Source organism: Trichomonas vaginalis, chromosome IV, assembly GCF_026262505.1.
Source record: "Trichomonas vaginalis G3 chromosome IV, whole genome shotgun sequence".
NCBI classification, from domain to species: Eukaryota; Parabasalia; order Trichomonadida; family Trichomonadidae; genus Trichomonas; species Trichomonas vaginalis.
Genome location: NC_067206.1, coordinates 9570529 through 9597082, shown reverse-complemented (window position 1 = coordinate 9597082; position 26554 = coordinate 9570529). Strand labels below are relative to the sequence as shown.

The 26554-nt window shown below is 33.1% G+C and overlaps 16 protein-coding genes across 16 annotated transcripts, besides 1 other annotated feature; 9 read left to right on the top strand and 7 right to left on the bottom strand.

The window, feature by feature from the left end:
• Positions 1 to 1650: 1650 nt before the first annotated feature.
• Positions 1651 to 1705: a mobile genetic element.
• A 267-nt stretch (positions 1706 to 1972) lies between these two features.
• On the top strand, positions 1973 to 2872 carry TVAGG3_0059900 (TRIC channel family; the record flags this gene model as incomplete). Its single annotated transcript, XM_001579188.1, has 1 exon — positions 1985 to 2848. One exon carries the CDS (start codon positions 1985 to 1987, stop codon positions 2846 to 2848), a length of 864 nt encoding a protein of 287 aa, XP_001579238.1.
• A 467-nt stretch (positions 2873 to 3339) lies between these two features.
• TVAGG3_0059890 (cytosolic malate dehydrogenase) lies at positions 3340 to 4390 on the bottom strand (the record flags this gene model as incomplete). The annotated part of the gene is made up of 1 exon (XM_001579189.2): positions 3379 to 4377. The coding sequence occupies one exon, from the start codon at positions 4375 to 4377 to the stop codon at positions 3379 to 3381; it is 999 nt and encodes a 332-aa protein (XP_001579239.1).
• A 206-nt stretch (positions 4391 to 4596) lies between these two features.
• Positions 4597 to 7032, top strand: TVAGG3_0059880 (spectrin binding; the record flags this gene model as incomplete). The annotated part of the gene is made up of 1 exon (XM_001579190.2): positions 5572 to 6621. One exon carries the CDS (start codon positions 5572 to 5574, stop codon positions 6619 to 6621), a length of 1050 nt encoding a protein of 349 aa, XP_001579240.1.
• A 165-nt stretch (positions 7033 to 7197) lies between these two features.
• On the bottom strand, positions 7198 to 8623 carry TVAGG3_0059870 (cell division; the record flags this gene model as incomplete). Its single annotated transcript, XM_001579191.1, has 1 exon — positions 7208 to 8605. One exon carries the CDS (start codon positions 8603 to 8605, stop codon positions 7208 to 7210), a length of 1398 nt encoding a protein of 465 aa, XP_001579241.1.
• Positions 8624 to 8769: 146 nt separating this feature from the next.
• TVAGG3_0059860 (protein serine/threonine kinase protein) lies at positions 8770 to 10132 on the top strand (the record flags this gene model as incomplete). The annotated part of the gene is made up of 1 exon (XM_001579192.1): positions 8779 to 10125. The coding sequence occupies one exon, from the start codon at positions 8779 to 8781 to the stop codon at positions 10123 to 10125; it is 1347 nt and encodes a 448-aa protein (XP_001579242.1).
• Positions 10133 to 10439: 307 nt separating this feature from the next.
• Positions 10440 to 10799, top strand: TVAGG3_0059850 (uncharacterized protein; the record flags this gene model as incomplete). Its single annotated transcript, XM_001579193.1, has 1 exon — positions 10440 to 10799. One exon carries the CDS (start codon positions 10440 to 10442, stop codon positions 10797 to 10799), a length of 360 nt encoding a protein of 119 aa, XP_001579243.1.
• A 600-nt stretch (positions 10800 to 11399) lies between these two features.
• On the top strand, positions 11400 to 12364 carry TVAGG3_0059840 (methyltransferase protein; the record flags this gene model as incomplete). The annotated part of the gene is made up of 1 exon (XM_001579194.2): positions 11404 to 12324. The coding sequence occupies one exon, from the start codon at positions 11404 to 11406 to the stop codon at positions 12322 to 12324; it is 921 nt and encodes a 306-aa protein (XP_001579244.1).
• Positions 12365 to 12628: 264 nt separating this feature from the next.
• TVAGG3_0059830 (centrosomal protein of 19k (CEP19) family) lies at positions 12629 to 13128 on the bottom strand (the record flags this gene model as incomplete). Its single annotated transcript, XM_001579195.1, has 1 exon — positions 12681 to 13091. The coding sequence occupies one exon, from the start codon at positions 13089 to 13091 to the stop codon at positions 12681 to 12683; it is 411 nt and encodes a 136-aa protein (XP_001579245.1).
• Positions 13129 to 13820: 692 nt separating this feature from the next.
• Positions 13821 to 15171, bottom strand: TVAGG3_0059820 (pectin lyase-like family; the record flags this gene model as incomplete). The annotated part of the gene is made up of 1 exon (XM_001579196.2): positions 13981 to 15171. One exon carries the CDS (start codon positions 15169 to 15171, stop codon positions 13981 to 13983), a length of 1191 nt encoding a protein of 396 aa, XP_001579246.1.
• Positions 15172 to 15597: 426 nt separating this feature from the next.
• Positions 15598 to 16381, top strand: TVAGG3_0059810 (26S proteasome protein family; the record flags this gene model as incomplete). Its single annotated transcript, XM_001579197.1, has 1 exon — positions 15600 to 16379. The coding sequence occupies one exon, from the start codon at positions 15600 to 15602 to the stop codon at positions 16377 to 16379; it is 780 nt and encodes a 259-aa protein (XP_001579247.1).
• A 1297-nt stretch (positions 16382 to 17678) lies between these two features.
• TVAGG3_0059800 (PQ loop repeat-containing protein) lies at positions 17679 to 18682 on the top strand (the record flags this gene model as incomplete). The annotated part of the gene is made up of 1 exon (XM_001579198.2): positions 17679 to 18608. One exon carries the CDS (start codon positions 17679 to 17681, stop codon positions 18606 to 18608), a length of 930 nt encoding a protein of 309 aa, XP_001579248.1.
• Positions 18683 to 19192: 510 nt separating this feature from the next.
• TVAGG3_0059790 (dynein heavy chain binding) lies at positions 19193 to 19897 on the top strand (the record flags this gene model as incomplete). Its single annotated transcript, XM_001579199.1, has 1 exon — positions 19193 to 19897. One exon carries the CDS (start codon positions 19193 to 19195, stop codon positions 19895 to 19897), a length of 705 nt encoding a protein of 234 aa, XP_001579249.1.
• A 396-nt stretch (positions 19898 to 20293) lies between these two features.
• On the bottom strand, positions 20294 to 22624 carry TVAGG3_0059780 (armadillo repeat-containing protein 4 (armc4) family; the record flags this gene model as incomplete). Its single annotated transcript, XM_001579200.1, has 1 exon — positions 20294 to 22624. The coding sequence occupies one exon, from the start codon at positions 22622 to 22624 to the stop codon at positions 20294 to 20296; it is 2331 nt and encodes a 776-aa protein (XP_001579250.1).
• A 283-nt stretch (positions 22625 to 22907) lies between these two features.
• On the bottom strand, positions 22908 to 23715 carry TVAGG3_0059770 (uncharacterized protein; the record flags this gene model as incomplete). Its single annotated transcript, XM_001579201.1, has 1 exon — positions 23077 to 23679. The coding sequence occupies one exon, from the start codon at positions 23677 to 23679 to the stop codon at positions 23077 to 23079; it is 603 nt and encodes a 200-aa protein (XP_001579251.1).
• Positions 23716 to 24072: 357 nt separating this feature from the next.
• On the bottom strand, positions 24073 to 24934 carry TVAGG3_0059760 (GTPase activator protein; the record flags this gene model as incomplete). The annotated part of the gene is made up of 1 exon (XM_001579202.1): positions 24128 to 24934. The coding sequence occupies one exon, from the start codon at positions 24932 to 24934 to the stop codon at positions 24128 to 24130; it is 807 nt and encodes a 268-aa protein (XP_001579252.1).
• Positions 24935 to 25262: 328 nt separating this feature from the next.
• Positions 25263 to 26312, top strand: TVAGG3_0059750 (cysteine-type peptidase protein; the record flags this gene model as incomplete). Its single annotated transcript, XM_001579203.2, has 1 exon — positions 25272 to 26012. One exon carries the CDS (start codon positions 25272 to 25274, stop codon positions 26010 to 26012), a length of 741 nt encoding a protein of 246 aa, XP_001579253.1.
• Positions 26313 to 26554: the final 242 nt, after the last annotated feature.

Sequence of the window (26554 nt, the reverse complement as noted above, 5' to 3'; positions counted from 1 at the left end):
CATAATACACTCTTGTCGGTCAAACTTCCTAATACAAAATTTGATTCCCTTATTATCTTCTTAACAAAACTTAAGATATCAATAATACATCATGAAAACATTCATTTACTACATTCACACTGTTATTCCTTTCTATAAATTAACTCATTTAATAGAATCTTGTTTTTATATCTTATTATTTTCTCATAATACTTCTAATTCCTCTATTTCCTCTTCCACATAAAATTTAATTTTGTAATGCTATCATATACACTTAATGTTTTCAAATTTTCAGATTTAAATTTAATCTTTATTTTCATCATCATTTATAATCTTGTTCCTATATAAAGTTATAATAAATTATCGTCAGATTCTAATATTTATGATTCTTACTACTCAATTCAATATAATTATGTTAGTCACTCATATTCAGGAGAATAATTTAAAAATCTATAGCTCATATTTTGATAGTTATATATTTAGATGATATATATTGCAATTCCGGTTTCAACACGATCAAATGCCAAACCAAGACAAAATATATATGAATTTTCAAAATATCGATTTACATTAGAATCTATATCTAATTTTATCAATACACAAGTAGGGAATGTTCAATACATCTTTGAGCAACGTGAATAGCACAATTTTATAGGATTATTTGTTGATTATATAAAATATAAGCCAAATCGAATCTGCTGTATAGTACTTTAGTTTATCATTGAATGTTAAATGTGTTCAGATAAATATTTGAGTCAGATATCGCATTTTCTAATTTCAAAATTTATCTCATGAAGTTAGAATTTATTTGATCATACAACATCATGTTAGTCAAACCAGAGTTCAATGGCGATTCTAAAATGGAACAAATGCTTGTTTTATCAAAATGTTAAAATATTAATCTAAAAAACTTAATATCTAACCAAACCATTCTAGAATTATTATATACAGGTATAGGCAATCTAAATGCACACGGAATTCGGAAAATTAAAAAGAATATTTATGAGATTATTAAATCTTATGTAATTCAATGAAAAGTAGATAATATGAATATCTATAGGCTATATATCAACATATGAGTTTTTGGTTTGACCAATACTATACTAATGTGATCAAATTAATCTGATTTCTTAGATTTTCATTTGAAGCATTTGCAGTAGTAGGGGTACCTTTATATATTAACATATTAAAAAATTGCGCTCCGATTCGCAGTTTCTTCATGATTTTGAGATTGCATTAGATTTCGCGATGCAGAAAAAAATCACTTTAGATTCCCGTCAAACTCTAAGTATAAGCATGTCTCTATATGTAGAAACTGTCTGCGCTATTTATTTCCCGGCTCAAAAAACGACGGTGTCTGTGTGAGGAAAATACCCATTTTAGGACCCTGGGTAGGGGGTCATGAAAATTTTCCAAGAGTTGGAAATATAGGGTATCATGGAACAACATACTTTTTAATTATAGATAGCCTACACATATATCGTGTGCATATAGGAAGCCGTAAAACACCGTCTTTATAAATTCCGATTTTGAACTTCGAATATATTGATACCCATATCAAAGATTACATTCAAGAGTATAATTTCTTTAACATATTCGAAGTAGAAGATATCTCTGGTCCTCAAAGAGCAAAGAATCATATCTGCATTAACTTATGCTCAAGTTTTCTATTGAGAGACATCCAGATAACTTCAGCAGAAACGAATTACAGACATGTTCACTCGCTCAATGTGGGTCAACTACAAGTGCAACATTGAGAAATATAATAGATAACAAATCATTATGAGCAACAATCACTTGTTATTGTTGACAACACACGTGATTGTTGCAAACAAAGATTCATATATCATATAAGCTTTCCTTAGCAATTTTCAAATTTAACTGGATTTCCTTGTAAATATGTTAATTTTTGAAAAAATTATGTTGTTTCTTAAATTTCACTCGAAATTATTGGCTTATTTAACGACAGATTGTAATTCTTCTCAATCCAGCCAAACAAAAAAAAATGCCGGGTTTAGCGGGAGCTCTCGTTGACTATTGGTATGATTTTAGTTATTTCATCAAAAACTTATCAAAAGATGATATCATCGCAATTTGTAGCGAGTATTATGAAAGTGTTTACAACTTCTGTGCTGATATGAACTATGAAATTGCCAATGACTTCCTTTTCATGACAAAGCATTTCCCAATTTTCATGATTCCACAGATTATATACACATGCATTCTTGTTAAAAGGATGAAAATAGGCTGGACATGGTGGAAGAATTTCTTAACTTCATTTTTCGTTATTTTCTCCGGACGTAACTTATACGCTTTATTTGTTGGTCGTCAGTTACCTCTTCTCGAAAGCCCTGCTTATACATTCACCTTCTTACTTTGCTGGTTATTGATCAACGTAGGTCCATATGATATATTCTATAATATTTTCAACCTCGGTATATTCCATATCATATTCCAGATGTTTGCGGTCATTATCAATTGCCGTGAAACAACACATGGTGTTGATCTTGGCACCCGCAGCTTCCCATCTTCACATGCAGGTATAATCTTTGTCGCTTTAGTTCTTTCAAGTTCAGAGATCGTAATTTGGAATCTTTCAATGCCAGAAACAAGAATTTACTCAATTTTCCAAATTTTACTTAACTTAATATGGGCAATCATCTACGATCTCAACAAGTCTAACCTCCTCTTCTCAGACGAAGAAAACCACTCAGATCAGCTCAAAATTTGGGCTCTTGGAGTTTATTGCGCTTTAAGACTTATTGACATTGTTGTATTCCAATTAAAGAACCATCTCGGATTGGGAATGTTATTTACAAAGCTGTTCAACTTCTTACCATATCATGGCAATGACGAATCTTGGAAATAAATGTTGAGTAAACAAATCGATTTAAAATATACAAGTTACTAAAAATATTTGAAGTTTTTTACATAAAAAAAGAACAGTGAAAAATAATTTGAGAAATTATTTAAATAATGAGATAAAATTGAAATATTTTGTTGTAACTATAAGTTTTTTTCAAGGAAATACGGAAGTTAGCTGAGAAAATAATAGAAAACTGAATATAAAATTTTAATAAAACATATTTTTCGAATTTTTATTAGTAAAGATGGATATAGGATTCAAAATAAAACATATAGACTTATTTTATTTTTTAGTTTTTCTCTAAAAATTTCTTGAAAATCGAATTTTGATGATAAATACTAAGAAAATTGAAGTTAAATTTTGAATTTTGAAATATTTTTGGAACAAAAACAGGTCTAAATATCATTATTTCTGAATTATTTATTACACTTAGAAGAAGATCTATTAAGAAAAATTGATATTTGAAGTTAAATTTATAAAATATCAAAAAAATTAAATTTAAAAAGAGCTTGAAAGTTTAAGAAATAAGCAGTTTAGAGGCCGAGAACCTTCCAGGCTGTTTCCTTCTCGCCGATGAGTTCCTTCTCTGTGGCTTCGAGCCTGCCCTTAACCCAGTCATTGAGTTCGAGGCCCTCGACAACGTGAACTTCACCATCCTTAGAAACTGTAACTGGGAAGGAGAAGATTGTGCCTTGCTTGATGCCGTATGGTTTGTTGTCTGGAACTGGGATAGCCATGGAGACGAAATCGCCTTCAGCTGTGCCGTAGAGCCAGTCCTTAACGCATGTGAGAGCAGCGTTAGCAGCAGAAGCAGCGGAGGAGGCACCACGCATCTTGATGACGGCGCCACCACGTGTAGCGATCATCTGAGCGAACTCGCCCTCGAGGTACTCCTTTGGAAGCTTGTCAGCAACCTTGACTGTGCCTTCTGGGAGATCGACTGTAGCGTGTGTTGTATCTGGGACCTGTGTGTTAGAGTGGTTACCCCAAATGCAGACCTTGTGGATCTTTTCTGGTGTAACACCGAACTTGGCAGCGAGAGCGCCAACCATTCTGTTGTGGTCAAGACGTGTCATAGCGCACCAGTTCTTATTCTGGAGCTTTGGAGCTGAAGCCTGAGCGATAAGGCAGTTTGTGTTGGCTGGGTTGCCGACAACAAGAACCTTGACTGTTGGCTTAGCGTAGTCGTTGAGAGCCTTGCCCTGAACTGTGAAGATGCCACCGTTCTTGGCGAGGAGGTCAGAGCGGTCCATGCCATCCTTACGTGGGAATGAGCCAACGAGGAAGGCAACATCAACACCCTTGAATGCCTCTTCAACCTTGTCTGTCCAGACAATGCCGGCAACGTTAGGGAAGGCGCAGTCCTGAAGTTCCATGACGCAGCCCTCGAGAGCCTTCATGCCAAATGGGATTTCGAGAAGGTGAAGAACAACCTTGCGGTCGCCGCAGAGATCACCCTTGGCGATTCTGAATGTAAGAGCGTAGCCGATTTGGCCAGCAGCACCGGTGATGAGGATGTGGATTGGTTCCATATCTGAAAGTGATGTGAAATTAGTTGCAGAAAATTTTGATAATAGAATGACCGGTTTGTTTTTGAATATTTCAAAGATCATTGGTCGATTTGACGAAACACTTCACCCAAATAGAAAATATGATATTGATTAATATTCACCAAAAATTCAAATAAGATTGAGGATGCGAAAAATATTCATTGAGTTCTCTCAAAACACATTTTTCAAATTTTTTCATAGCTTTGTCATTTTTGCAAAACAGCCTCATATTTCGAGATAACGTGCACAAAATACTCGTGGAAATAATTCCAATGTTTCAATAATTCAAAATTGTGTCTCTCTTCTTTACTGAACGAAATCATAAAAATTTATATGCTGATTTTCAGTTCAGATATTCGTAAACCCCAACATAGCACTTTACTAATCGACAAGTGAATACCAATTAATGGACAAAAACCTTTCCAAATTGGTTTCCCTCACTCTTTTATTTATCTTTTATCCCTTGTTGATTTCTCCATTAAATTTTATGCAATTTATAGCTGTATGTTTTGCAATCAAAACAAATTTCTTTAAATTTTGATTGTCATGCATTTGATATTTTACGATTGCATCTACTGTCATAATTTTTCGTAGAAATAGATTCATTTATGATTTAGATCCCAATACGATTACCTTGATTTAAGAGTGTACGATTGTTGATAGCTCATTCTTCGATACAATCATTACTTGAGAGTCACTGATCATTACTTATAGAATTGTATAACCCAGTTGTAAAGGTTAGTTTTTAAAATGATTATTTAATTACAAAAGCATATTGTTAGAATTTATAATAATTTTTTTAATATTTTGCTTTGACTCGATTACTTCTGGAATTCCCTCGTTTACTAAAACAAAATATACGAAGACAGAACAAGTGAACTGAACTACTTCTTCTCGATATTCAATTTATTCACAAATAATCCTAAAACACGTACACCCTCTCATTGAATATCCACCACAAGAGGTTTTCTATTTATTAGAGCTCCTCAATAGTTCATTATTTGCTGATTTTTTCATATTTTGACTAATGTTGTGTTGGTAAATTTCCCTTATGATTTGCGATTTCTGCATTAATGGCTTGATCTAGAAGTCTTCTCTAAAGAATTCCATGCAAATCATTTTTTTTGGTATTTGATAGCTAAAGATGGCAAATTTTAATTTCAAAATTTTTTTTTCATGTCATCAGAAAGTAGGTTCCAGCAACGACTTGTTGAAACAATTAAGACTGGAAAGCTTGAAGATTTTATTGCCTTGAAGGTCAGCAAGAACGAAATTAATACAAAACTTCTTCCAACAGAAAATATCATTCCAGTACCTAAATATTCTACAAAGGATACATATTTTTGCCCCAAAGAACCAACACCATTAATGCTTGCAGTTCTTTGCGAGCGTGATGACATAGTTAAATATATACTCGATAACTTAGAACCAAAACTTGAAATTAAATCTAACGGATTCAATGCTTTTCATTTATCAGTACTTACTAAAGATCATAAGTGCTTTGATCTTTTATTCTCCTGCCAATATTATCAAGAACACGTCGATGAACCAATTGAAATTCCAGCACAAACCAAGAAAGAATTCGAAACAATTATTATTCATCCAGCTGTATCATGTTCTAACTACTATGCTGTCCTTGCTTTGCTATCTCGTCCCCCAGAAATTAAATATCCAGATAAATCAAGAACAAGTGATGAACCATTTGTATACAAATCAGTTGATGTGAATGCAGTATCACAAACTGGCTCTACACCATTGAAAATTTCCGTTCATTGTAGGAATACAGATATGGTTTGCATATTAAAGTTTTTTGGAGCATCAAATACGGAACCAAAAGAATCAAATGCTCAAGATTACTTAGATATGCTTGTTAACAAACTCAAAGAGTCCAATTCTCAATCAAAAGAGAAACAACTACAAGAATACGAACAAATTCAAAAATACATGAATGAAAAAGATATTTATTCAGATCTTAACAGGATCAAGATTCAATGTGGATTTAAACAATTAGATATGGATGAAGAAGAAGAGGATTATAATGATATTCCTGTTGCTGCAGCACCAACAGTGAACAAATACAATGAAAACATTGTTCAATCAATTGCAAAGTCTGCCAAATCTCACATTTGCCATGGCAATAACTGCAATAGAGAAGGAACAATTCTATATGATGTGGATGGCTTTTATTATTGCCAAGTTTGTTATGAAAAAGCTAAGAAACGCTAAAATGTCATTATGAGTTTTACAAAAGAATATTTTTTAATTTATTTTGATTTTTTTAAAGGATGAACTTATAACTTTCTGACTTGCTATGATTTGCATGCATTGATGCTGTATTCGTCATTAAGAATTGAAGGAATTTGATATGCTTTTCACGCCTAAATTCATTTTTTATTTTTTATTTTTTTATTTTTTTTTGTGTGTGTCTGTGTGTGTGTGATACCAGCATTGTTTCAAGGATCAAATTTCTGGTGCTTTAAGTTAAATTTCAGTAATGAACCACGCTAACTGTCAATAATTTGTTTAAGGTCGGGAAGAAGTAACTGTAAATACATTTCTGCTGTTAAAATAAAGATATATTGATTTTTAAAGATATTGATTTGTTTTCATTCAATATCATTGTATCTCTTAGATACATCAATCCACGTCGTATATATAACTTTAAGAAATTTCATATAAAACTTTTTAGATGATGTAATTGAAGTATGTAAACTACTCCATTGGATTGAAAATGTAAATCCAGTGGAGCTTTAATTTTCGAATATTATATTATTTTGAAACAAGAAAAACTTGTAAAAAACAGTTTAGTTTATTAATCAGCGTTTTCTTTCATAAATTCAGCAAACTTTTCATAGAATCGAGGATCTTCATCTTCATTAGCAAGTTGATCAGAAGCTAAATCACTTCCCAAATTAGATAGCATTTCATTTGCAAATGCATTATCAGGATCAATTGTAATTGCTCTGAAATACATTTTATATGCTTCTTCACGTTTATCCATGAGTTGTAAAGTAAATGCAAGTCCGATCAAACATGTTAAATTGTCTGGTTCTTTCTGGATCGCCTCTCTATACAATCTTTCAGCTTCGATGAAATTATTATTTCTTCTGTAACAAGTTGCGGCATTAATAATATATGCATTGCATACATCTTTTGCAACAATAGCTTTCTGGAAAGCTTTTAATGCATCAGAAATACGGCCATTCTTCATTAATATGCATCCAACTTCATTATAAACGTATCCTGACGGTCTGCACATCTGGAGATGAGCTAAAGCCAATGCAAAATCATTGCTCTGAACGCAAAAGTATGCAGCCCATAAATGTAAGAGATTTAATTTTGGAAATGCTCTGGCAGCTGTCATGATTACTGATAATGCCATGCGATTATCATTATCATTCTTATAAGTCATCGCGTATGCTAGCCATGCAGGAGCAAATGAAGGCATTCGCTTTAAAGTAAACCATAAGAGAGAACGAGCAGCATCGCTTCTTCCGCTCATTGCAACATGACAGCCAGCAGCAAAAGAGGCAAGATAAGAGTCAGGTGTAGTTTCTAACAATCTCTGAGCTACGACAAAGAGATCATGAGATTTTCCAAGTGCCATACAAGCAGAAACGAATGCAGTAATTGCTTTATCTGAAGAAGGATTCTCTTTGAGAAGCTTGGATGCGGATTCAAATGCTGAATTTGCGTCGCCTTCGAAAAGCCATGAATTTACAGCAATTGAATGTATTTGTTCTGATATTTTGGAATTATTCTTGTCTTTATAGATTAATGATGATAATAATGACTCAGAAAGCAAATGATGACTTAAAAGTTTGTTGATTGGATCATAAAATGTTGGATCAGCTACGAATGAATCTTGCAAATATTTTCCACAGTATCCAAAATCCATTTGTTTTAATAGTAAAAGACCTCTCACGTAAAGATATTTGGGTTCTGTTTCTTCTTCTCCTTCGGAAATTGAATTTAAGTAAATTTCGCAGTCTTTATAGCGTTTGAGTTTGAGTAATGAAAGCATATACCAGTAATTTACTAATGTATCGAACTTGTTTTCGTTCTTTCTATCATCAATGTATAGAATTAAGCGGTGGTATTTCCTATTAATAAAAAGAGATCGACAAAACTCAACTTCATCTTTAATTTCTTCTGTGTCAGTAGTCAGAAGATTAATAAACTTTGAAGTAAAGTCTGAAATCGTCGCCATAATTATTACGTAGCCGTTTAAAATATTGAAAACCTCCAATTTATTAGTATTTTTTGCAATTTGAATTGATTTTTGGTATTTCCAAGTGAAATTATGGACATATTATCGATCATGAATCATAAAAAACTTTTCACGACTTGTGATATGAAAATATTTTTTTTGATAAACAACACATGTCTCAAGATCCTATGAGCAGGTATAAGAGAATCCAACAAATTGGAAAAGGTAGTTATGGAAAAGTCTATTTAATGAAAGATAACAAAAATGGTGACTATGTTGTCGTTAAAACAATCAAAATCAAAGGATCAGATGATAGTTCACGCAAAACAGCTCAAAAGGAAGCTACACTTTTAAGTAATCTTCGTCATCCAAATATTATTGCATACATAGACTCATTCTATACACCACAAGGTGATTTTAGTATCGTTCTAGAGTACGCAGATGGAAAAGACCTTCAGAAATATCTAGAAAGTCACGAAGAAATCAAAGAGAAAAAGGTATTACAGATTTTCACTCAAATAATTTTAGGTCTTGAATATATTCATTCCCAAAATATTTTGCACAGAGATATCAAAACTGCAAACGTTTTCCTTTTCAAACGCGGACTTGTCAAGCTCGGTGATTTTGGAATTTCTCGTGAAGTTACAGAAGATTCTTTCGCTCAAACAATGATTGGAACACCATACTTCATGTGTCCAGAGCTTCTTAGGGGTGATCCTTACAGTTTCCCAGCTGATATTTGGGCTGCAGGATGCGTTCTTTTCGAATTACTTACTCATAAGCACGCTTTCACAGGAAAATCTCGTGAAGAGCTCTTTACAAATATTAAATCTGGAAACATGAGCATGATGCCATCAGGTTACTCTAAAGAACTTATCGAATTATTAATGTCGATGTTACAACAAGATCCAAATGATCGTCCTACATGCAAAGAGATCCTTGCATCAAATATTATTGGCCATGGCTTAAACGAGCTCCAAACTGAGCTTTCTAAGAAATGCAATTCAAATCCATCGAGCGGCCGCAAATCTCAGATCCCACCACCCTCCAAGAATGCACCATCATCATCCCGCAGTTCATCCCGCCAGAACATGTCTTCTCAATCCAAACTTGATACAACAGATGACGATGAAATCGACCAGAAAGAAATGCCAGCATGGCTGAACAGAAATGATCAAAACTTATGCAATGATCTCGTTAGACAGTCGCAGCGCCACCTCGAGAAAGACTCTAGTTGGCTTCTTGGAGTTATCAGATCTTCAATTTCTACGAAAGCTATTCCGAAACAAACAGTTTGCGATCTAGGAAAGCTTACAGGTAAAATTGATGAAAGAAGAAACGCTCTTGTGTCCGCAGCCAAATCTGCACTTGGATCGAACTACGAATACGCGTATAAATGGATTAAAGAGTATGGCCAGGATAGAAGAAAGGAACTGATGGAGAAGATGCCTCCAGGAACAGATTATGAAAAAGAATTCAGGATGTTAGAAGTTATTACAGCAATAGAAGAGCTCGCATAAACGATATTTTTGTAATATATAATAAAATATCATTCAATTTTTTATGTTTATAAAAAATTATTGAATTTCAAGATTATGATAAATAAAATACATTGTTCCTTAATCAGAAATATTCTATCCTAATCTCGAAATCGCTCTTACAGTTTTCTTCCATTCTTCTTCTATTAGTCATCTAGTATCTGCAAAGTCTAAAACCATTATACCAAAATCAAGGAAGCATCGTTACGATTTTGTAGAGCTACCTTTATGTAATCAATCAGATCCCATGAGAAACCAATGGAATCTGTGGAATCTTTGTCACTTTTTAGTTTTCCATGTTTAGAAATTCATCAATTCCTGGGGTTGTTGAACTTAAACATGTTCCGATTTCAAATTTTGATGAAAACGAAAAAGAAAGTGAATGGATTTATACAGTTAAAAAATACTGGAGCCCAATTTTATCAATTTTAATTTCAATTTTCGGAGGAATTGTCGTTGGCTTAAGCGCGAGATCAATGATAGAATCTTATATATATGGATATTTACTTGGAATAGAGTCAATTTTATGCGCCATTATTTCATTTTTTATTTCATGCACGAAAGAAAAGAGAGTATTTCAAAGATTTGTTTTATATTTTGCAATTGCCGCAGTTTTCTCCCCATTATCTTGCTGGTTTGGATTCAAATTAGCATAAAAATAGGCAAAAAATCCTTGAAATGATCGTTATACTTTATATTTACTTGATTTACATGCATGCTAATAATATAATATACAAATTTCTTTTATTAGGGAATTTCAATTAAAATACTTGCCAATTATGCTTGAATCTATATGCATATGAAATTTAAATGTTAGTTAATTTCATTTTCAGATAATCAGCAGCATTGTTCTGGCCGAACATTGCTTATTTCCAAATAACTCAGATAAAATACAATTAATCTTCTATTTACAGGCCAATTACATGATTCATCGAATTTTTATATCTATTCTAATCTGTTCGTAATAAAAATTTGTTTTTGAAACGGCTTTTTAAATTTTTCATATGTTATTTTGCGAATTTGTTTTTAATTCTTCAGGAAACGTATTCAACCATTCTTAGTTATAGCTATTTAGGTTTGTAAGTTCTCATTTAATAATTGGGAAGCTAATTTAGATTCAAAATGGCTCTAAGAAGGATAAATGCTTTAGAATATAAGCGAAAAATCAATCACAATCTACAAAGAAGGATGTTTTTAAGATGAATATAACCAATTATGATTCTCATTTATAAATGTCACTTTTTGTGATACGTTAGTACAATGTCTTCTACTGATTACACAGAGTCTACAGAGGCTACATACTCTACAACAGCAGATGAAACAGAGGAGGCAGAATCAACTGAGCAGACCAATAGCGAAAAGCAAGGTGTAATGCCAGTATCAAACGAAGAAAATACAGAAAAAGAAACAACAGAGGAAGAGCCAAAAGAAGGAGAAGAAAAAGAGGGCGAAGCTAAGGAAGGCGAGGAAGGTGCTGCTCCACAAGAAGGAGAAGAACACAAAGAGCCAGAACCAGAGCCCGAAGTTGATCCTCTTGAAGGCGTTGTCTACATGAAAGACGAAGAAGCTAAAGAATTAACATTGAATGCATACGGAGATCCTGCTTATTGGGAAGCTCGTTACGTTGCTGAACCAGATAATTTCGAATGGTATCAAGATCCAGAAGCTCTTTCTTATCTTCTTAAAGAATATTGCGAAGGAGGCGAAGGACTTAAAGCTTTGGTTATTGGAAATGGTATGTCAGAGTTACCTGTTGTTGTTGCAAATGCAGGTGCTGAAGCAGTTACTGCAATAGATATTTCAAAGACAGCAATTAAAAAATCGCGTAGAGCACACAAAGAATCCGAAAACATTACATGGAAAGTTATGGATGCTTGCAATATGAAATTTGAAGCTGGAGAATTCAAAGTTGTTGTTGATAAAGCATGCTTCGATTCAATATTATTCGGTTCAGAAAATGACGCTAAGCAAATGATTTCAGAAGTTGCTCGCGTTCTTGCAAAGAAAGGTGTATATATTATTGTTTCTTGCTATGCACCACAAGATATTCAATCATATTTCGATAATCCAGCAGAGCTTCTTCTTAAGGTTGAAAAGACTGTAGAACTTCAAAAGCGATTACCTTCGGAAGCTCCACATTACGTATATGTAGTTCGTAAAGTAGGAAAACTACTTAACTAAATGAATTTTATTAATATAAACTTTTATTACATGATAAAACCTTTTTTCACAACAGAATGTTCTTCAATGGTTAGAGAGATTGACTTTAATTTTCATGAAAAGAGAAAAATAAATTACACTTTGCAGATAAATTATATAAGTAAGAAATAAAAGAAAGAATCTCGAGTTTCACTTCGAGAGTTGATAACGAATGAACAAGTTTCAGTTTTGGGTACAATGCTAGCTTTTATTATATTAGGTGATGCTACTCACACGCAGAGAGCATTCGTGCAATGCAATGAAAAAAATAATTATTCCTGATGTTTAATTTAAACGTGTATTTATTCAGTATATAACACTATAAAATAACATTAAAATCAATCCCAATCTTCATTTACATCATTTGGATTAACATCAAAATCAACACGAACATCATCTTGATATCCTGGATCTCCAGGCTTGATAACATTCATTTCGAATTCTTTATTCATTTGATCCTTAAAACGATCGATATCTTCCTTCTTTGCTTTACCTAAATCTAATTTTGGTGATTTCTCTATAATATTTTGAATGAATTTCTTAAGTTTGTTCTGATCGATTGAATCTTTATTGAAGTACATTTCGTAGTCTGTCACAAATGTTTGGTAAAGAGCGTCTTTATTTGAAAAGTATGAAAATGCGACATCGAATCTTTTATATTGATATTTATTATTTTCATCAAGATACTCTATTGATACTGAAGGAGAAGAACCGAATTTAGCTCCCAGGCGTGTGATTTTAACAGTCATGTAAAAAAGTAAACCGATCTATTGTCACTTTTCTAACAATAATTGAATACATTTTCTAATTACTATATCATACCGAAATGCATCACTAGCAAAAGTGACATTTGGCGCCAATTTTAAATTAGTGGATTTTGTGTTTATTATTTAAAAAAATATAATTGATAAAATATAATTAACATTAATAGAATAATATGGATAAGATTTGATAAAAAACAATCATAAATTTTTTTTTGGGCGCCATATAGAGAACTATAGTCTGCGAGGTACTGATTCTATCTATGTACCTCGCAGACCATAGTTCTCAGCCAAAATGGCTGAAAATTGCTCACAATTGTTGAAATTGTGAGCAATTTTTAGCCGTTTTGGCTAAGAATTGGAGGGTGTGAGTACTATAGCATGTAATAGTATCTCACACCCTCCAATTCTTCCTATGGCGCCGAAAAATTTTTGGTGAAATGCGACGACATTTCACCAAAAATTTTCGGCGCCATATAGAGAACTATAGTCTGCGAGGTACTGATTCTATCCATGTACCTCGCAGACCATAGTTCTCAGCCAAAATGCCTCTAAAATTTGTATACCTATAAACTCAAACTTCAATATATTCAATTTTATTTTTATAATTAATTTAAATATATCCATATAATTCTAATGTTTTCTTTTAATTTAAAAAATAATAATAATAATTAAAAATAAAAATAAACTTTTCTATAATATTTATAAAGCTGATTTGATATATAACACATTTAGCTTAACAAAATAACTTAGAAAAATTGCCGCGCAAAATAAGAGTAAGTATCACTTTTTTGTCACTTTTCTAGTGATGCATTTCGGTACGGAACAACATTTTCTAATTACAAACAAAAAAACTGAAATAAATAAGAATGAAAGCTTATCCGAAGTTATATGTAACAACTTCATCTTCATCTTGACAGCATCCTGCGCACGTGCATTTGCATCTTGTGCAGCAGAACCATATTACACCAAGAATTGCAGCAATAAGGATTAAAACTGCAAATACTATGAGGACAATATAACCTGCTTTGAGACCTATATGAGTATCTTCTGTCGTTGAATTGGATGTCTCTCCAGCACTTGTTGGAGAAGGAGTTCTGACTGGTCGAACAGGTCTATTGTAAGTGAGATCTAATCCAGAAAATTCAGGAGTAAAGCTAGAATATACTGATGGCGCATATATTCCATTATTGATGATCCTGCAATCTTCTGGAAGAACAAATCCATATGTTGTGTAAAATCCTACGTTTGTGAAGGATGCCACACTGGTAAGAGTTCCATTTATTCCATATCCGCTAGGAGGACTTATATCTGCATCTTCAATTGTGATATTATCGACATTAAAGTACTGATTCGTGTACATTTGGGTGTGATTGATAACAACATAATAGCCTGGGTAAAAATCAACAGCATTCTGTGTGAAATTAAAGGCTCCACAAGTCCTTGTAGTATAAAAATACTCTGCAATAAAAGATCTTCCTTCAAGGTTAAGACAAGTACCCCCAGTTGAGACACAATTATCAAATGTTGTCATATAAAAGACTATATTCTTGGTTCTAGACCATATGGCTCCGCCGTTTCCATTTGATGAACAATTAAAGAATACAGTATCAACTAAAACTAGATCATTTGTAGAGTTTTGATAGATTGCTCCTCCATCATTTGGTGACGAGCAATCATAAAATCCGCAATTCTCGCATTGAATATGACCTGTTGTATGAACAGCAGTTAGAATTGTGTCGTTCCATGTCGTATTTCTAACGTATGTGCAAACTTGATATAAGGTAAAGGAATTTTGGGTATGAAATCTTTTATCATCGATATGGCCACATCTTTTATCGTCTATAGGATTAATTGTAATTACCGATAGAAGGAATTTTTGAAACAAGCTATTTATAATATCTAACCTGGCATTATCGTAAGATCTAACAAATCCATCAAATGAGCGCGATATTCTGGTGTTTTTAACTAGTAATGAACCAGAAAATGTATTTTTAGGTATCGATATCAACGGCGAGTGATATGTAAGCCTTGAAAGCTGAAGAGAAAGTAAAGTTTTATTCAACATTTTTATAAAATTTATAAACGAGCATTTTTTATTTTTTTGAATAACTCATTTATAGTTCGCAGCTCTTATCAGCAATTATAAAATACAATGATTTTGGGCGGATTATAGAGACATTTGATAACTTTGGATCAAAAACCCGGCTTTTAGGATAAAAAGCAAACAGGACGCATGTCAGGATTAATTAATAATTGTTTAACACCTTTAATTGATATATCTTGAATGTGGGCATTGAACGACATAAGTGCTTAATGTGCTCTTACTGTTCGCTATGTGTTAACCCGAGACACGTTGCCTGTGCAAGTCCGTCGGAATGACACACTGCTCTGCATTCATTTATATGTACACTTGTTGATCGCAATATACCATTTTGTGAGACATTGCCTAAGCAAGTCTCCAGGGATGTGCACAAATTTTCAATAATAAAAAAAATGATCAAGGTGCTTGCAGAACACTTAGATCACTTTAAAGAAATAACAGAGACGCAAAGATCATTTGATAAAGATCTTGCAATCAGCACACTTGAAGAAATGAAGATATTGCTGACAAAATGCCATTATTTATCCAATGAAGCCACAAAGCTTGCAAAATATGATCGATTAATATTCAGAGAAATACTCGAATTGGGCTCTATATTAGCCGTAAGAGCGAAAAATGATTTAGAAGTGAGAAACATTTATCAACAATTACGTTTCTTCTATTTTGAGAACGAAGATCTTCCAATTTCACAAAGAATGTTCTCAATTATTACAATTAATCTTCTTTCATGCTATTGCCAAGGTTTAATTGATGATTTTCAAACAGATCTAGCACAAGTCATGAATAAATACGACAAAAACATGTACATTCAGTTTATCCTTGATGTAGAGCAGGCAATAACAGATAGCAAGTTGAGCTTAATAACAGAATTACAAGATTCTGCTCCTTCTACGCTTTTTGCCCCTTTCATGGAAAGATTAGTAGATCATGTTAGAGTACAACTTACTAAGAACATTTGTTCTCAATGCAGGATTGATTTAAAGGGCTTGGTTTCTATTTTACACATGAAAGACTCAGAAGAATGCGAAAAGTTCTTAACACAGCACGGTTGGACTAATTTTCAGGAGTACGTAGTTGTTCCTTTAGAAAATCAGTCTGCTCCCATTTCTCCATCTGTAAGAAAACTAGATGTTGTAATTAATTCAGCGATGCGCTTTAACTCGTTACTTTAAAGCAATGTGAATGTTAGAAATTGAATAAATAATTAGATATTATTATTGAATTTTAATTTTTTTAAATTATTTTGAATAGTAATCAGAAATACCAATAGTAACCGACAACAGAGCATATGCCTCTCTTGTTTGACAAGCTCTCACAACTGCAGAATGGTTGCGGAACATCATGCCATTCTAAGGGATATGGAAAGGCAATATCCCAAAAATGACACATAGCGACCGACAACAGAGCATATACCTCTCTTGCTTATTTGGCTGCTCTCAGAATGTGTTTTTATATAAAATAGCTCAAAATTTAGTTATTTGCACTGTTATATCTGTTATGTTTCACCATGCTGATTATCTATATAATTATAGCAAATCGAAAAAGCTTAATGAAGATATGATTTATAAGAAAAAAGCTGAATTTAGGAGGGTATTTGCTGTATATCGATATTTCATAGATATAGTATAAAGAATTATATCGCTTGAATTATAACCATTATGGCCGAATCATCTGAAGTTAACAAAAAATGTTCGTTAAAGCTGGGAAACTATCAAACCTGAATATTAACGATCTTCTCAAATAAAATTCTCAAGAAAATTGGTAAACCTTATGACCTTTCGAAGAACTGATACAATGTGCCTTGGAATGCCATTAAAAATGGTTTTCTGTAATGTGCATCCACTTAATATCGAAATATATTCTGCCAAAATTTCTTTTATGGTCGTTGAATTCATATTTGCGTAATTCAGTTTTAATTTCAATGAAAAAATAAATTCATATTGCATGATAGGCATCATATAGTGTGCCTTTTTAGATATGATATACAGTCCTTAAGATATGAAGGAATGAAATTTGATCTTTATTAATTAATGAATATTTTTTATTTGGAATATAAAATATAGAATATATTACACTGATTTCAAGGCAAATACTGAATTTTAAGGATCAAAAATGTTGTTGAGTTCTGTCATTTTAATTAGTGTGACAAAAAGTGAATTGTTTTTGGTATATTTCATATCAACAACTATCAACTATGTGTATTATGCATTATTTAATAAAATTTAGGTATAATGTATTTGACAGATTTACGAATTGTCTGAATTCCAAACCATAAATTATATAAAATCTATTCTAATAAACTTATATTTAATTTTGTAATCAAAGTATAGTCGCTGCAAATTCAATGGAGTAAATAAAAAAATGATAGTTGAGTGCATTTTGAAGATAAATTTAATACTTTTTTAAAGCACTCTTTAATTAAATGATGGTGTATTTTTATCAATCCTGCGTAAAAGTGACACAGATTTTCGATGTCGCGCTGGCAAACTGGTTTTATGGACTATAAGGAGATCTTTTATGTTCCTCCTTCAGAAGATAAGCCTATATACACTGTAATAGGTACTATCTTTTTCGTTATTGCTGCGTGCTCTTTCATTCCAGAAACAATGGAGATGATTCAACAAAGAACCAGTTATGGTTTATCATTCTTCTTTGTCTGGGGTAATAGCTGGGGTCAATTCCTTCTCGTTGTTAACTTCCTTTGCCTTAACTACACAGAATTCTTAGGTTTCCTCGGATATTCATTCAAGATTACGTATCCATTCCTTTTGGTCTTCTTTGAGTTATTCTGTCAATGGATTTTGTTCTTACCATGCCCATATCTCACATTTATCTATGCAGATCGTGAACATACAGCCGAAAAGACAGAAAAACAGCAATTGCTCGGAAAAATCCATTGCATTGGCCTTGTTATCCTCAACATTCTTGCTTCCGTTGTTTTATTGGTTATTTGGATTGCCGGCGGCATGCATTTCGGCTTCACATCCAAATTCATGACAGCATTCGGTGATGTATGCGGTTATATCTCTCTTGTTCTCGAAATTTTCCAGTATTTGCCACAATACATCGAAACAATCAAGATTCGTGACAATGGTTCATTATCCCTTGTCATGCTTAGTATCCAAGGTCCAGCTAACTTAGTTAACGGTCTTTATATGGCCGTTATTAGACATGAATCACCAAGTACATACTTAACAATTATATTCGATGGTGCTGCAGAAATGGGTCTTCTTCTCTTGTGCTTATTCTTCAAGATCTACAGATATGTTAAGGAAGAGCCCGTTGACTACGGTCACCTTTCATCTATCCTTCTTACACCAATCGAAGCCCTTACAACTACAAAGGATAGAAAGAAGAAAGATGAAGATCAGGCTGGTGAAGTCAAGTCTCATCAAGTATAGATAGATAATATTAATATCTAGTACTTTTTTCATTTGGAATTTTATATAAATTGAGTTGAAGTCTATATTTTTAATTTTTAATGCTTTTTGACCATTTTTTAACATACGCTATCCTCATAAAACCAAAGAAACAGTTCCGATCATTTTGAGATTTTAGACATCTAATCAAAGTTATATATTTAGTATCAGCATCATCTACTCTCTTATATATTCGATTTCGTTTTGAATTTCGAGCATCTAAAAATTGGCAAAGTTTTCATTTATCCAAGAAAAATCATTTTAATACTGCATATCGAGTTAAATTTATTTGTCATTGAATTATTTTCGCATTTTAATGTGTTTCTTTGTGGAATTTTGGATCAATAAAACAAATCCGTGATTAAAAGCAATGACAATGCTAAATATTGATTACACACATGATGTCAATTATAATTATCCATTTATGGGCTAAAATTTTTCAATTCAGGCTTAATCAATTGATATTTCAGGGAATTTAGATGCTAAATTTCTTCACAATCATAATAACTCCCATATCATTACATTTAACCTAAAAATGATTTCATTCAAAGGAATTCGTTTTTTATATGAGTGAGAAGCCGAAACCTACATTATTAAAGTATGATGTTCCAGTTCTGGATGGTGGTGAGGATTGGAGAGCCAGAGCTGCCAATGTTGGCGCAAAAATACCAGGTGAAACACAAGAATTAACAAGAGATGTGTTAAATAAAATATTACCTCCTAGAGAATTCAAAAGTAATGGCCAAGATTTAATTCAATATGTTAGTACTACACCTTCTACACGCAGCGATGTTATTAAATTACAACAGCAATTAGACGCTGAATTGCAAAAGCAGAAAGCACGTGAAACAGGTATATGTCCAATCAGATCAGAGCTTTACAGACAATGCTTTGATGAAATTATTAGAGAAGTTACAATTGATTGCAGTGCAAGAGGTTTATTATTAGTTAAGGTTCGAGATGAAATGAGAACAACAATTAGCGCATATCAAGCATTATACGAATCTGCTATTACTTGGGGAATGAGAAAATCAATGGAAATAGAACAGAACAAAGATGACGTTCTAACCCAAAATGCAAGACTAAAGGATGAAATTGCAGCATTACAACAGAAAAATAAAGAGTTAGAAAACAAAATAGCAAATATTGAGAAACAAGATGAAGAATACAGAAAAGAAAAAGAAAAAGCACATGCTGATGAAACGGCCCTTCTTAAGAGACAAACTGCACAGCTTAAATCTCATATAGAGCAAATGTTAACATCAAAGTAAAAAAATTTTGTTTTGAGATCATTAATTTTCAATTACTTTTTATTTGCATATTTCATATAAAGTCTTCTTGTTGCTATTTGAGAAATCTTAGATTCCAAAATTACTAAATTAAACAAAATTTCAACTTGGTGACGTAAAAAGCATGTATTTTATGTAAACATATCATTGTATCTGTATTCCATTGATAATTATGATTTAAATTAGATGATTGATACAAAATTTAGGCTACTTGAGCAAATCAATAATCTGAATATGGAAATTATTTGATGTAATGTTTAGTGAATAACTTTATTTGGCATAGTTGTGTAACAAATATTACAATCTTATGTGATTATCTTAATAAAAATATAAAATGATATGATGATTTTAAAATAAATCCAAAAAAAAAAGGAAATTTTATTGTCTGTTAGTTCTAATGTTTCTAATAGCGACAGCAGCAGCCATTTGGAGTTCCTCATCCTGGCTATCAACCATCTTTAACAAGTAATCAACGACACCAGCCTGTGAAAGTCTCTTTGAGTTCTCCTGATCTTCAGAAAGAGCTTTAAGAGCTTTAGCTGTTGCAGCGTGTACTTCAAGGTTTGATGAAGGTGGTCTAAGGTATGAAACTAAAGGATCGACGGCACCTTCTTCGCCAAATCTACGTCTGTTCTTTCCGTAATTAGCAGCAAATCCAATAGCGTCAGCAAGTGGTTTGCGAACTACGTCAAGTTTGGTAGATAACAAGCGGGAAAGAAGTTCTACAACACCTAAATCTGTCATAACGCCGAGGTTTTCGTTATCCTTTGCAACTTCACTGATTGCCATGCAAGCGCTTGCTTGTACTTCTGGTTCCTGGCTCTTGAGGAGTCCAACTAATAAATCTAAGCCATCAACGAATGTTCTGACGTATGATGGAGATTCTGGAGATTTAAGGAATGGAACTAAAGCACGAGTAGCAGCTGCTTGGACACCTGGTGATGGGGACTTCATCAATGACCAAAGTTTTCGGACGCCATTCTGCTGGATAAGGTTCTTAAGATTTGTTGGATTATTGCAGCAAGCTCCGATAGCTTTGGAAGCGTAGATAACGAAGTCAGAGTCTGTAGAGTTAAGATATTCGAGTAATGAAGGAATCATGTTCTGACGAACTGTCCATTGTAAGCATTGTTGGTTTTGTGTAAGGATACCGATAACTTTGAGTGCACCCTTGCAAATCTCTGGTTGAGGTGATTTCCATAATGTTGCAAGTTTGTTGAGAACGCCAAGCTTGCAAAGTTCATCTCTGATCATTGCGACGTTTCCAATGACGGAAATGGTTTCAAGGGCAGATAAGATGACCTTCTCGTTTGTATTATCGAGAAGACGTGTCATCTTCTGTGGTCCTTGGCACTGATCTTGGTTATTCTGGCAGAATTGCTTAGTTTGCTCTTCATTCATCTGGAAAATAGTGAATGCGCGAACTGACCATTCGCAAAGCTCTGCATTTTCTTTGCCAAGACCTGTGCAGAAGAAAGTAATTTGGCGATCTGTAATCTGGCGGTCTTCATTCTTTCCGTAGACGGCCATACTGTACATAAGACGTGTAATGTTAAGCATAAGGTCCTCGCTGATGCTGGCAAGTGCCTTCTTTGTTGTATATGTATCAAGAACATTCGAAAGGTGGCAGTTAGCCATGATTCTTGCAGCTTCATGGCTTCTATTTAAGCTGTAGAGAACATAGCATACCTGTGAAGCGTACTCTGGCTTCTTGATTGGTACAATGAAGGCATCAACACCTTGATCTTTCTTGTTACGAAGGATAATGTGACGGAATTTTGTGTTGTGGCAGCAGTTTGCGATTGTTGTGAAGAGATCGTTCATTACACGTGGTTCATCTCTCTTTAAAATGTCCATGAAAATCTTAACAGTATCTTCATTGGCCAAATGACGACGAATCATTGGTGAAAGAGAAATAGCTGCGAAAATCTTGATAGCAGCTTCGATTTGAGCACTACGACGTGTATCATTTCCTTCACGAATTTGTTTCATGCAAAGAACATCACGCATAGCTGAAATAGCACCTGCCATGAGAACAGCACGTTGACCAGCTTGTTCTTTAAGGGCTGGGTTATTGCAGAGGTCTTGAAGATCTGTATTTGTTGGATCAGCTGTATTTGCGGTGAAATTCTTCATCTTTGGATAGATTGTAGAATATTCATCTGAGTTTGTCTGCTTAGGGAATGGAACAATTGGCTCATCATCTTCTTGTTCCTGTTCTTCGTCTCCTTCCTCATCATTTTCATCTTCTGGCTGTGTGAGGACAAGAACTGGTGTTGGAAGTGTATCCAAATCGTTATGAACTTCTTGAGCTTTGAATTTTGCAGCATTTTCTGCTTCCTCCTTTGTGATTGTTGGAGCTTTTTCTTTGAAAATTTCGGAAATTCCACTAAGAAGCTCTGTAAGTGTATTTGCAGGAGATCCTTGTGGTGTATAATCTAATTCTTCTTCACCATCAGCGTTGACGATGTAGCCTTTGATTTGAACGCATGTTTCATCATTCTTGCAAAGAATAGCAACAACACCCTTATCGTGAGTGCTTGCAAGGATGTAACCGATATCACCTTCGCTCTGACGCCACGGAGGAGCACGAATTCCGCTAGAAGTCTTGTATTCGGACTCCCAACGGATCCAATTTAATGGATAAATGGCTTTATCAATGCCACTGATATCCTTGAGTTGCAATAATTCTGTTTCAAATTTCTCCATTATGTTATTAACGTATTTTTTTCTCACTAACAAATACTTTTTTTTTCAAAAAGCATCATTTCATTTGGGATATAAGTTGCTATCATTAAGAAATTCAATTAACTCCGTATAATATAGCTGAAATGGGCAAGATCAAAAATATTGAATTTGAAATTGAGCAAAAATAATTATGTTGAAGATTCATTCCATTCAAATGGATCGAATTCGTTTGCGATATTCAGTATTTTGATACCAAACGCAAAAAAATTATTCGATTTTTTCATTTCAAATAGGGTGGAAAAAGATTCGAGTATAGAAAAAGATCCTTTAAAATACATAATGATAGATATTCAATAATATGTAAGCAATTAAGTTACGAAAAAAATTAATCTAATTTTGACCAAATTAATAGTGTAAATGGCGCTAAATGTCATTGCTTCCTCTGATACAGACTTTACAAACCGAATAAAATTCTATTGTTCCGTTTTTCCGGATTGAGCTTGATTCATTGAAACATCAGCTAAATGAATAGCATCTGACTCAATTGTATCTTGATTATGATGGAAAACAAACCAACTCTTCTTAGAAGAAACAATAATTTTAGGTAAGGGAGCTAATTCTTGATTTTGGAGATCAAATTGTTTATCGAAGAAATCCTTTCCACCCTTGATGTCAACATTAAAATGTAAGCTGCTTTCTAATACTGAGCTTGTAAGTGGTAAATCGAATGTTTTTGCGCCAGTGCGTACTAAATTTGATAAATCGAATTTGCCGGTTGCTATCTCTTCCTTTCCACTTCCTTTAACTGTATGAGTATATACATAAACGTCAATAATTGATGATGTTAAATGGCCCAAAGTATCTTTTGTAATTGGACGTGTAAGTTCTATAACTTTTGACCATTGGACAATAAAATTATCTACTGGTGTTGGATCTGTTGCAAAATTGTTCATTGAAAAATGCATTTTGATTGAGAGAGTTTTATGGCAGAAAGGAACATTATCTAACGTCAATTGTGAGAAGGTGAATGTGATCTGTTCAGTCACTGACTTTAATGATTTCTTCTCTTTCGACATTATCTAAATTTTTTTAAAAAATTTATTTGATTGGTGCGTCACGCCAATAAATGATTTCTTCTCTTCGACATTCTCTTTACAAAAACAGCCAGAATAAGTGGCAATGCATTAATTTATGGATTTCAATTGGAAAAATAACTGCAGGGATCTCTAAAATCCAAGAAAATTGGAATCTTCCAAATTGAAAGCCCAAAAATAAATATATAATAATGAAAACAGATCATTCTTCGATTTTTACAGTCTTTGCGCCAATATATGTTGAAGAGGTAATATATTTTCTATAATATGTGAAGAAAATTCAATTTTATTCATGAAATTATGCAAATTAATAGAGAATATTAAGTTTTTAAGCTGCAATTCACAGTAAAATCATATAGTCATCAATATCAAAAAGGGAATATTAAAACTTATTGTTTAGAAATATATTTCTAATGATAAAACCGAATATTTACAACTTTGTAAGCTGTATAACATTATGACTTGGTGGTGAAGGATTAATCGAAAGTAAATCGTTCATAATATGGTCTAAAGAGCTGATTTCAATGCGGACGTTGCGAATCATACGTGCCTGCTTTTCTACTTTAATTGGAGTCAAAGGCTTCATCATGAAGCTACTCTGGCAAAGGAATGCGCTAACAACGTTTCCTGTGATTTGTGAGAAGGCATCATCTGAGATCCAGTTTCCATTGGAATCAAGAGATGACATATCATCGAAGATTGCAGCGTATTCTTTAATCATAAGTAAAACGACATCCTTATTAAGCAAAAATGTTGCGTTGGAAGCATCATCAACAAGATTTGGAGCCATAACGATAGAAAGATTTAATGCGGTCATCTTATTTTTGTCGGAGTGCTTTGCAACCATGCATAAAAATCCAAAAAGACGAGAAATAACAGCTCTGTTAATTACAGGAAGAGTTCTGATAATATCTTTAACTTGTGTTGGTGTAGTGCATTTCTGAAATGCTTGAGCGTTGCTATCAATGAAAAGATGACCTGGAATATCTCTCAAAAATCTGTTAATAATAACGCATACATTGTATGGATTTGTATTTTTGTTAGCTTGAAGCTGATTTAAGATATCGATTTTGCTGATCATTGCTTTGATTTCGGTATCATTTCCCGCCATACGGAACAAACCTTCTTGATCGAGATGATCCTTGATGATAAACTCGAAAGCTTCTTCTAGGAATTTCGGTACGGCACGCTGATAGGTAAGAGCTAATGATACTAATGACTGTCCCCAAACAGGCATTTATTTATGAAATTTGACATGTAAATTGTAAATTTACAAATTATATCAAAAATCAATCACTCACTCTTCAACAATAAATCTCACTGTTTCACACTATCATAAACTAACTAATATGGCCATAAAATCAGAAGAACAGACATTTGATGCACTATTATTATAGAATTAGCAGAATGTTAATAAATAATATCTTCTAAAAGCCAAAAATCGAAAGATTATGCATCCTTACATTCCACACACATGATATAACATTGTTGTTTTTCGATAAATATCGTAAGGAGTTATGAGTTAAGAATAAGGTTCTATTTTTTTACAAAAGTTTACATAACTATCACTTTTCATGACAGCAGTCCTCAAATTAAACACAGTTGCAAGAGATGTCACAAGAAATCCACCTCCATCACGTATGGAAAGAGCTGGTTTGTTCATTGTTAATGATTACAATGGTACAAAATATGATCTTGGTGATGGACCCGATAATGATGCTTACAATATGGCCAAAATCGTCGGCCAATTCGGATTCAAGAACTGGTACTTAAGAAACGGAACTAAGCGCCAGTTTCTTGAGCAATTAGACTACTTCTTCGAAAACACAACAGTACATCTTGTTCTCTTCTATGTTGGACATGGAACAAATGTCAAAGACATTGAAGGTGATGAAGCTGATGGCTATGATGAAGCATTCTTCTTCAAAGATGGCGTTATGGTCGATGATATTTTGATATCTCATCTTATTGACCATAAGAATCCAACAAGCAAGCTTACTCTTCTTACCGATGCTTGCCACTCAGGATCCGTTTGGGATATCCAGGGTGGTAACTTCAAAGGACGTAGACTTCCAGAAAATATCATTTCGATTTCTGCTGCTAGCGATCAGCAAACAGCTAAACAGACTGTCGTTGAGAACAGTGAACAAGGTATGTTCTCTTACAACTTCAGAAAACTTCTTCGTCAAAATCGCGATATGACTCCACGTCAATTAAAGACTGGTTTACGTACCATTCTTGCCAAATACCAGCAAACTGTTAATATTGCTACAACATCTGGCGAGTTAGTCGATTCTCCGTTAATGGAACCATAAAACTTCAAATGAAGTAGAATCTGATAATACTTAACAGCGAATTTCTTTTTAACTCCTAAATGTCTTTTCTAAAACTTACATTAAATTAATCTTTTTCAAATGATTTTTAATCGATATTACTTTGAATCAATTTAGTGATGTTTCTATATGAAATTTGCATGCCTCTAATCGAATTGCAGGCTTTATAATTTTCCAAACTTTTTTACTTTTCTTTTTTTGAGGTGAAAAAATACATTTTTTTCGATATTTTCAATGATTTCTGGTATTTTTGGATTTTTTAAAGAGAGACTTATAACATACAATTCGGCAAAATATCAATATTTTTAATAATATTTATAATTATCTAATGTAATTATAAAAACATTATAATTTTTAGGATTATATTCTTTAAATTGGAATTTTAATCAATCGTTCAACTATCATACTTACTTCGATTTAGTAAAAACTTACATATAATGTTTCAACAATAATGATGCTCTGTGAATTTCAAATTATTTTTTGAATATTAGTTAAAAAATTCTGCATAAGTTATGCATTAACAT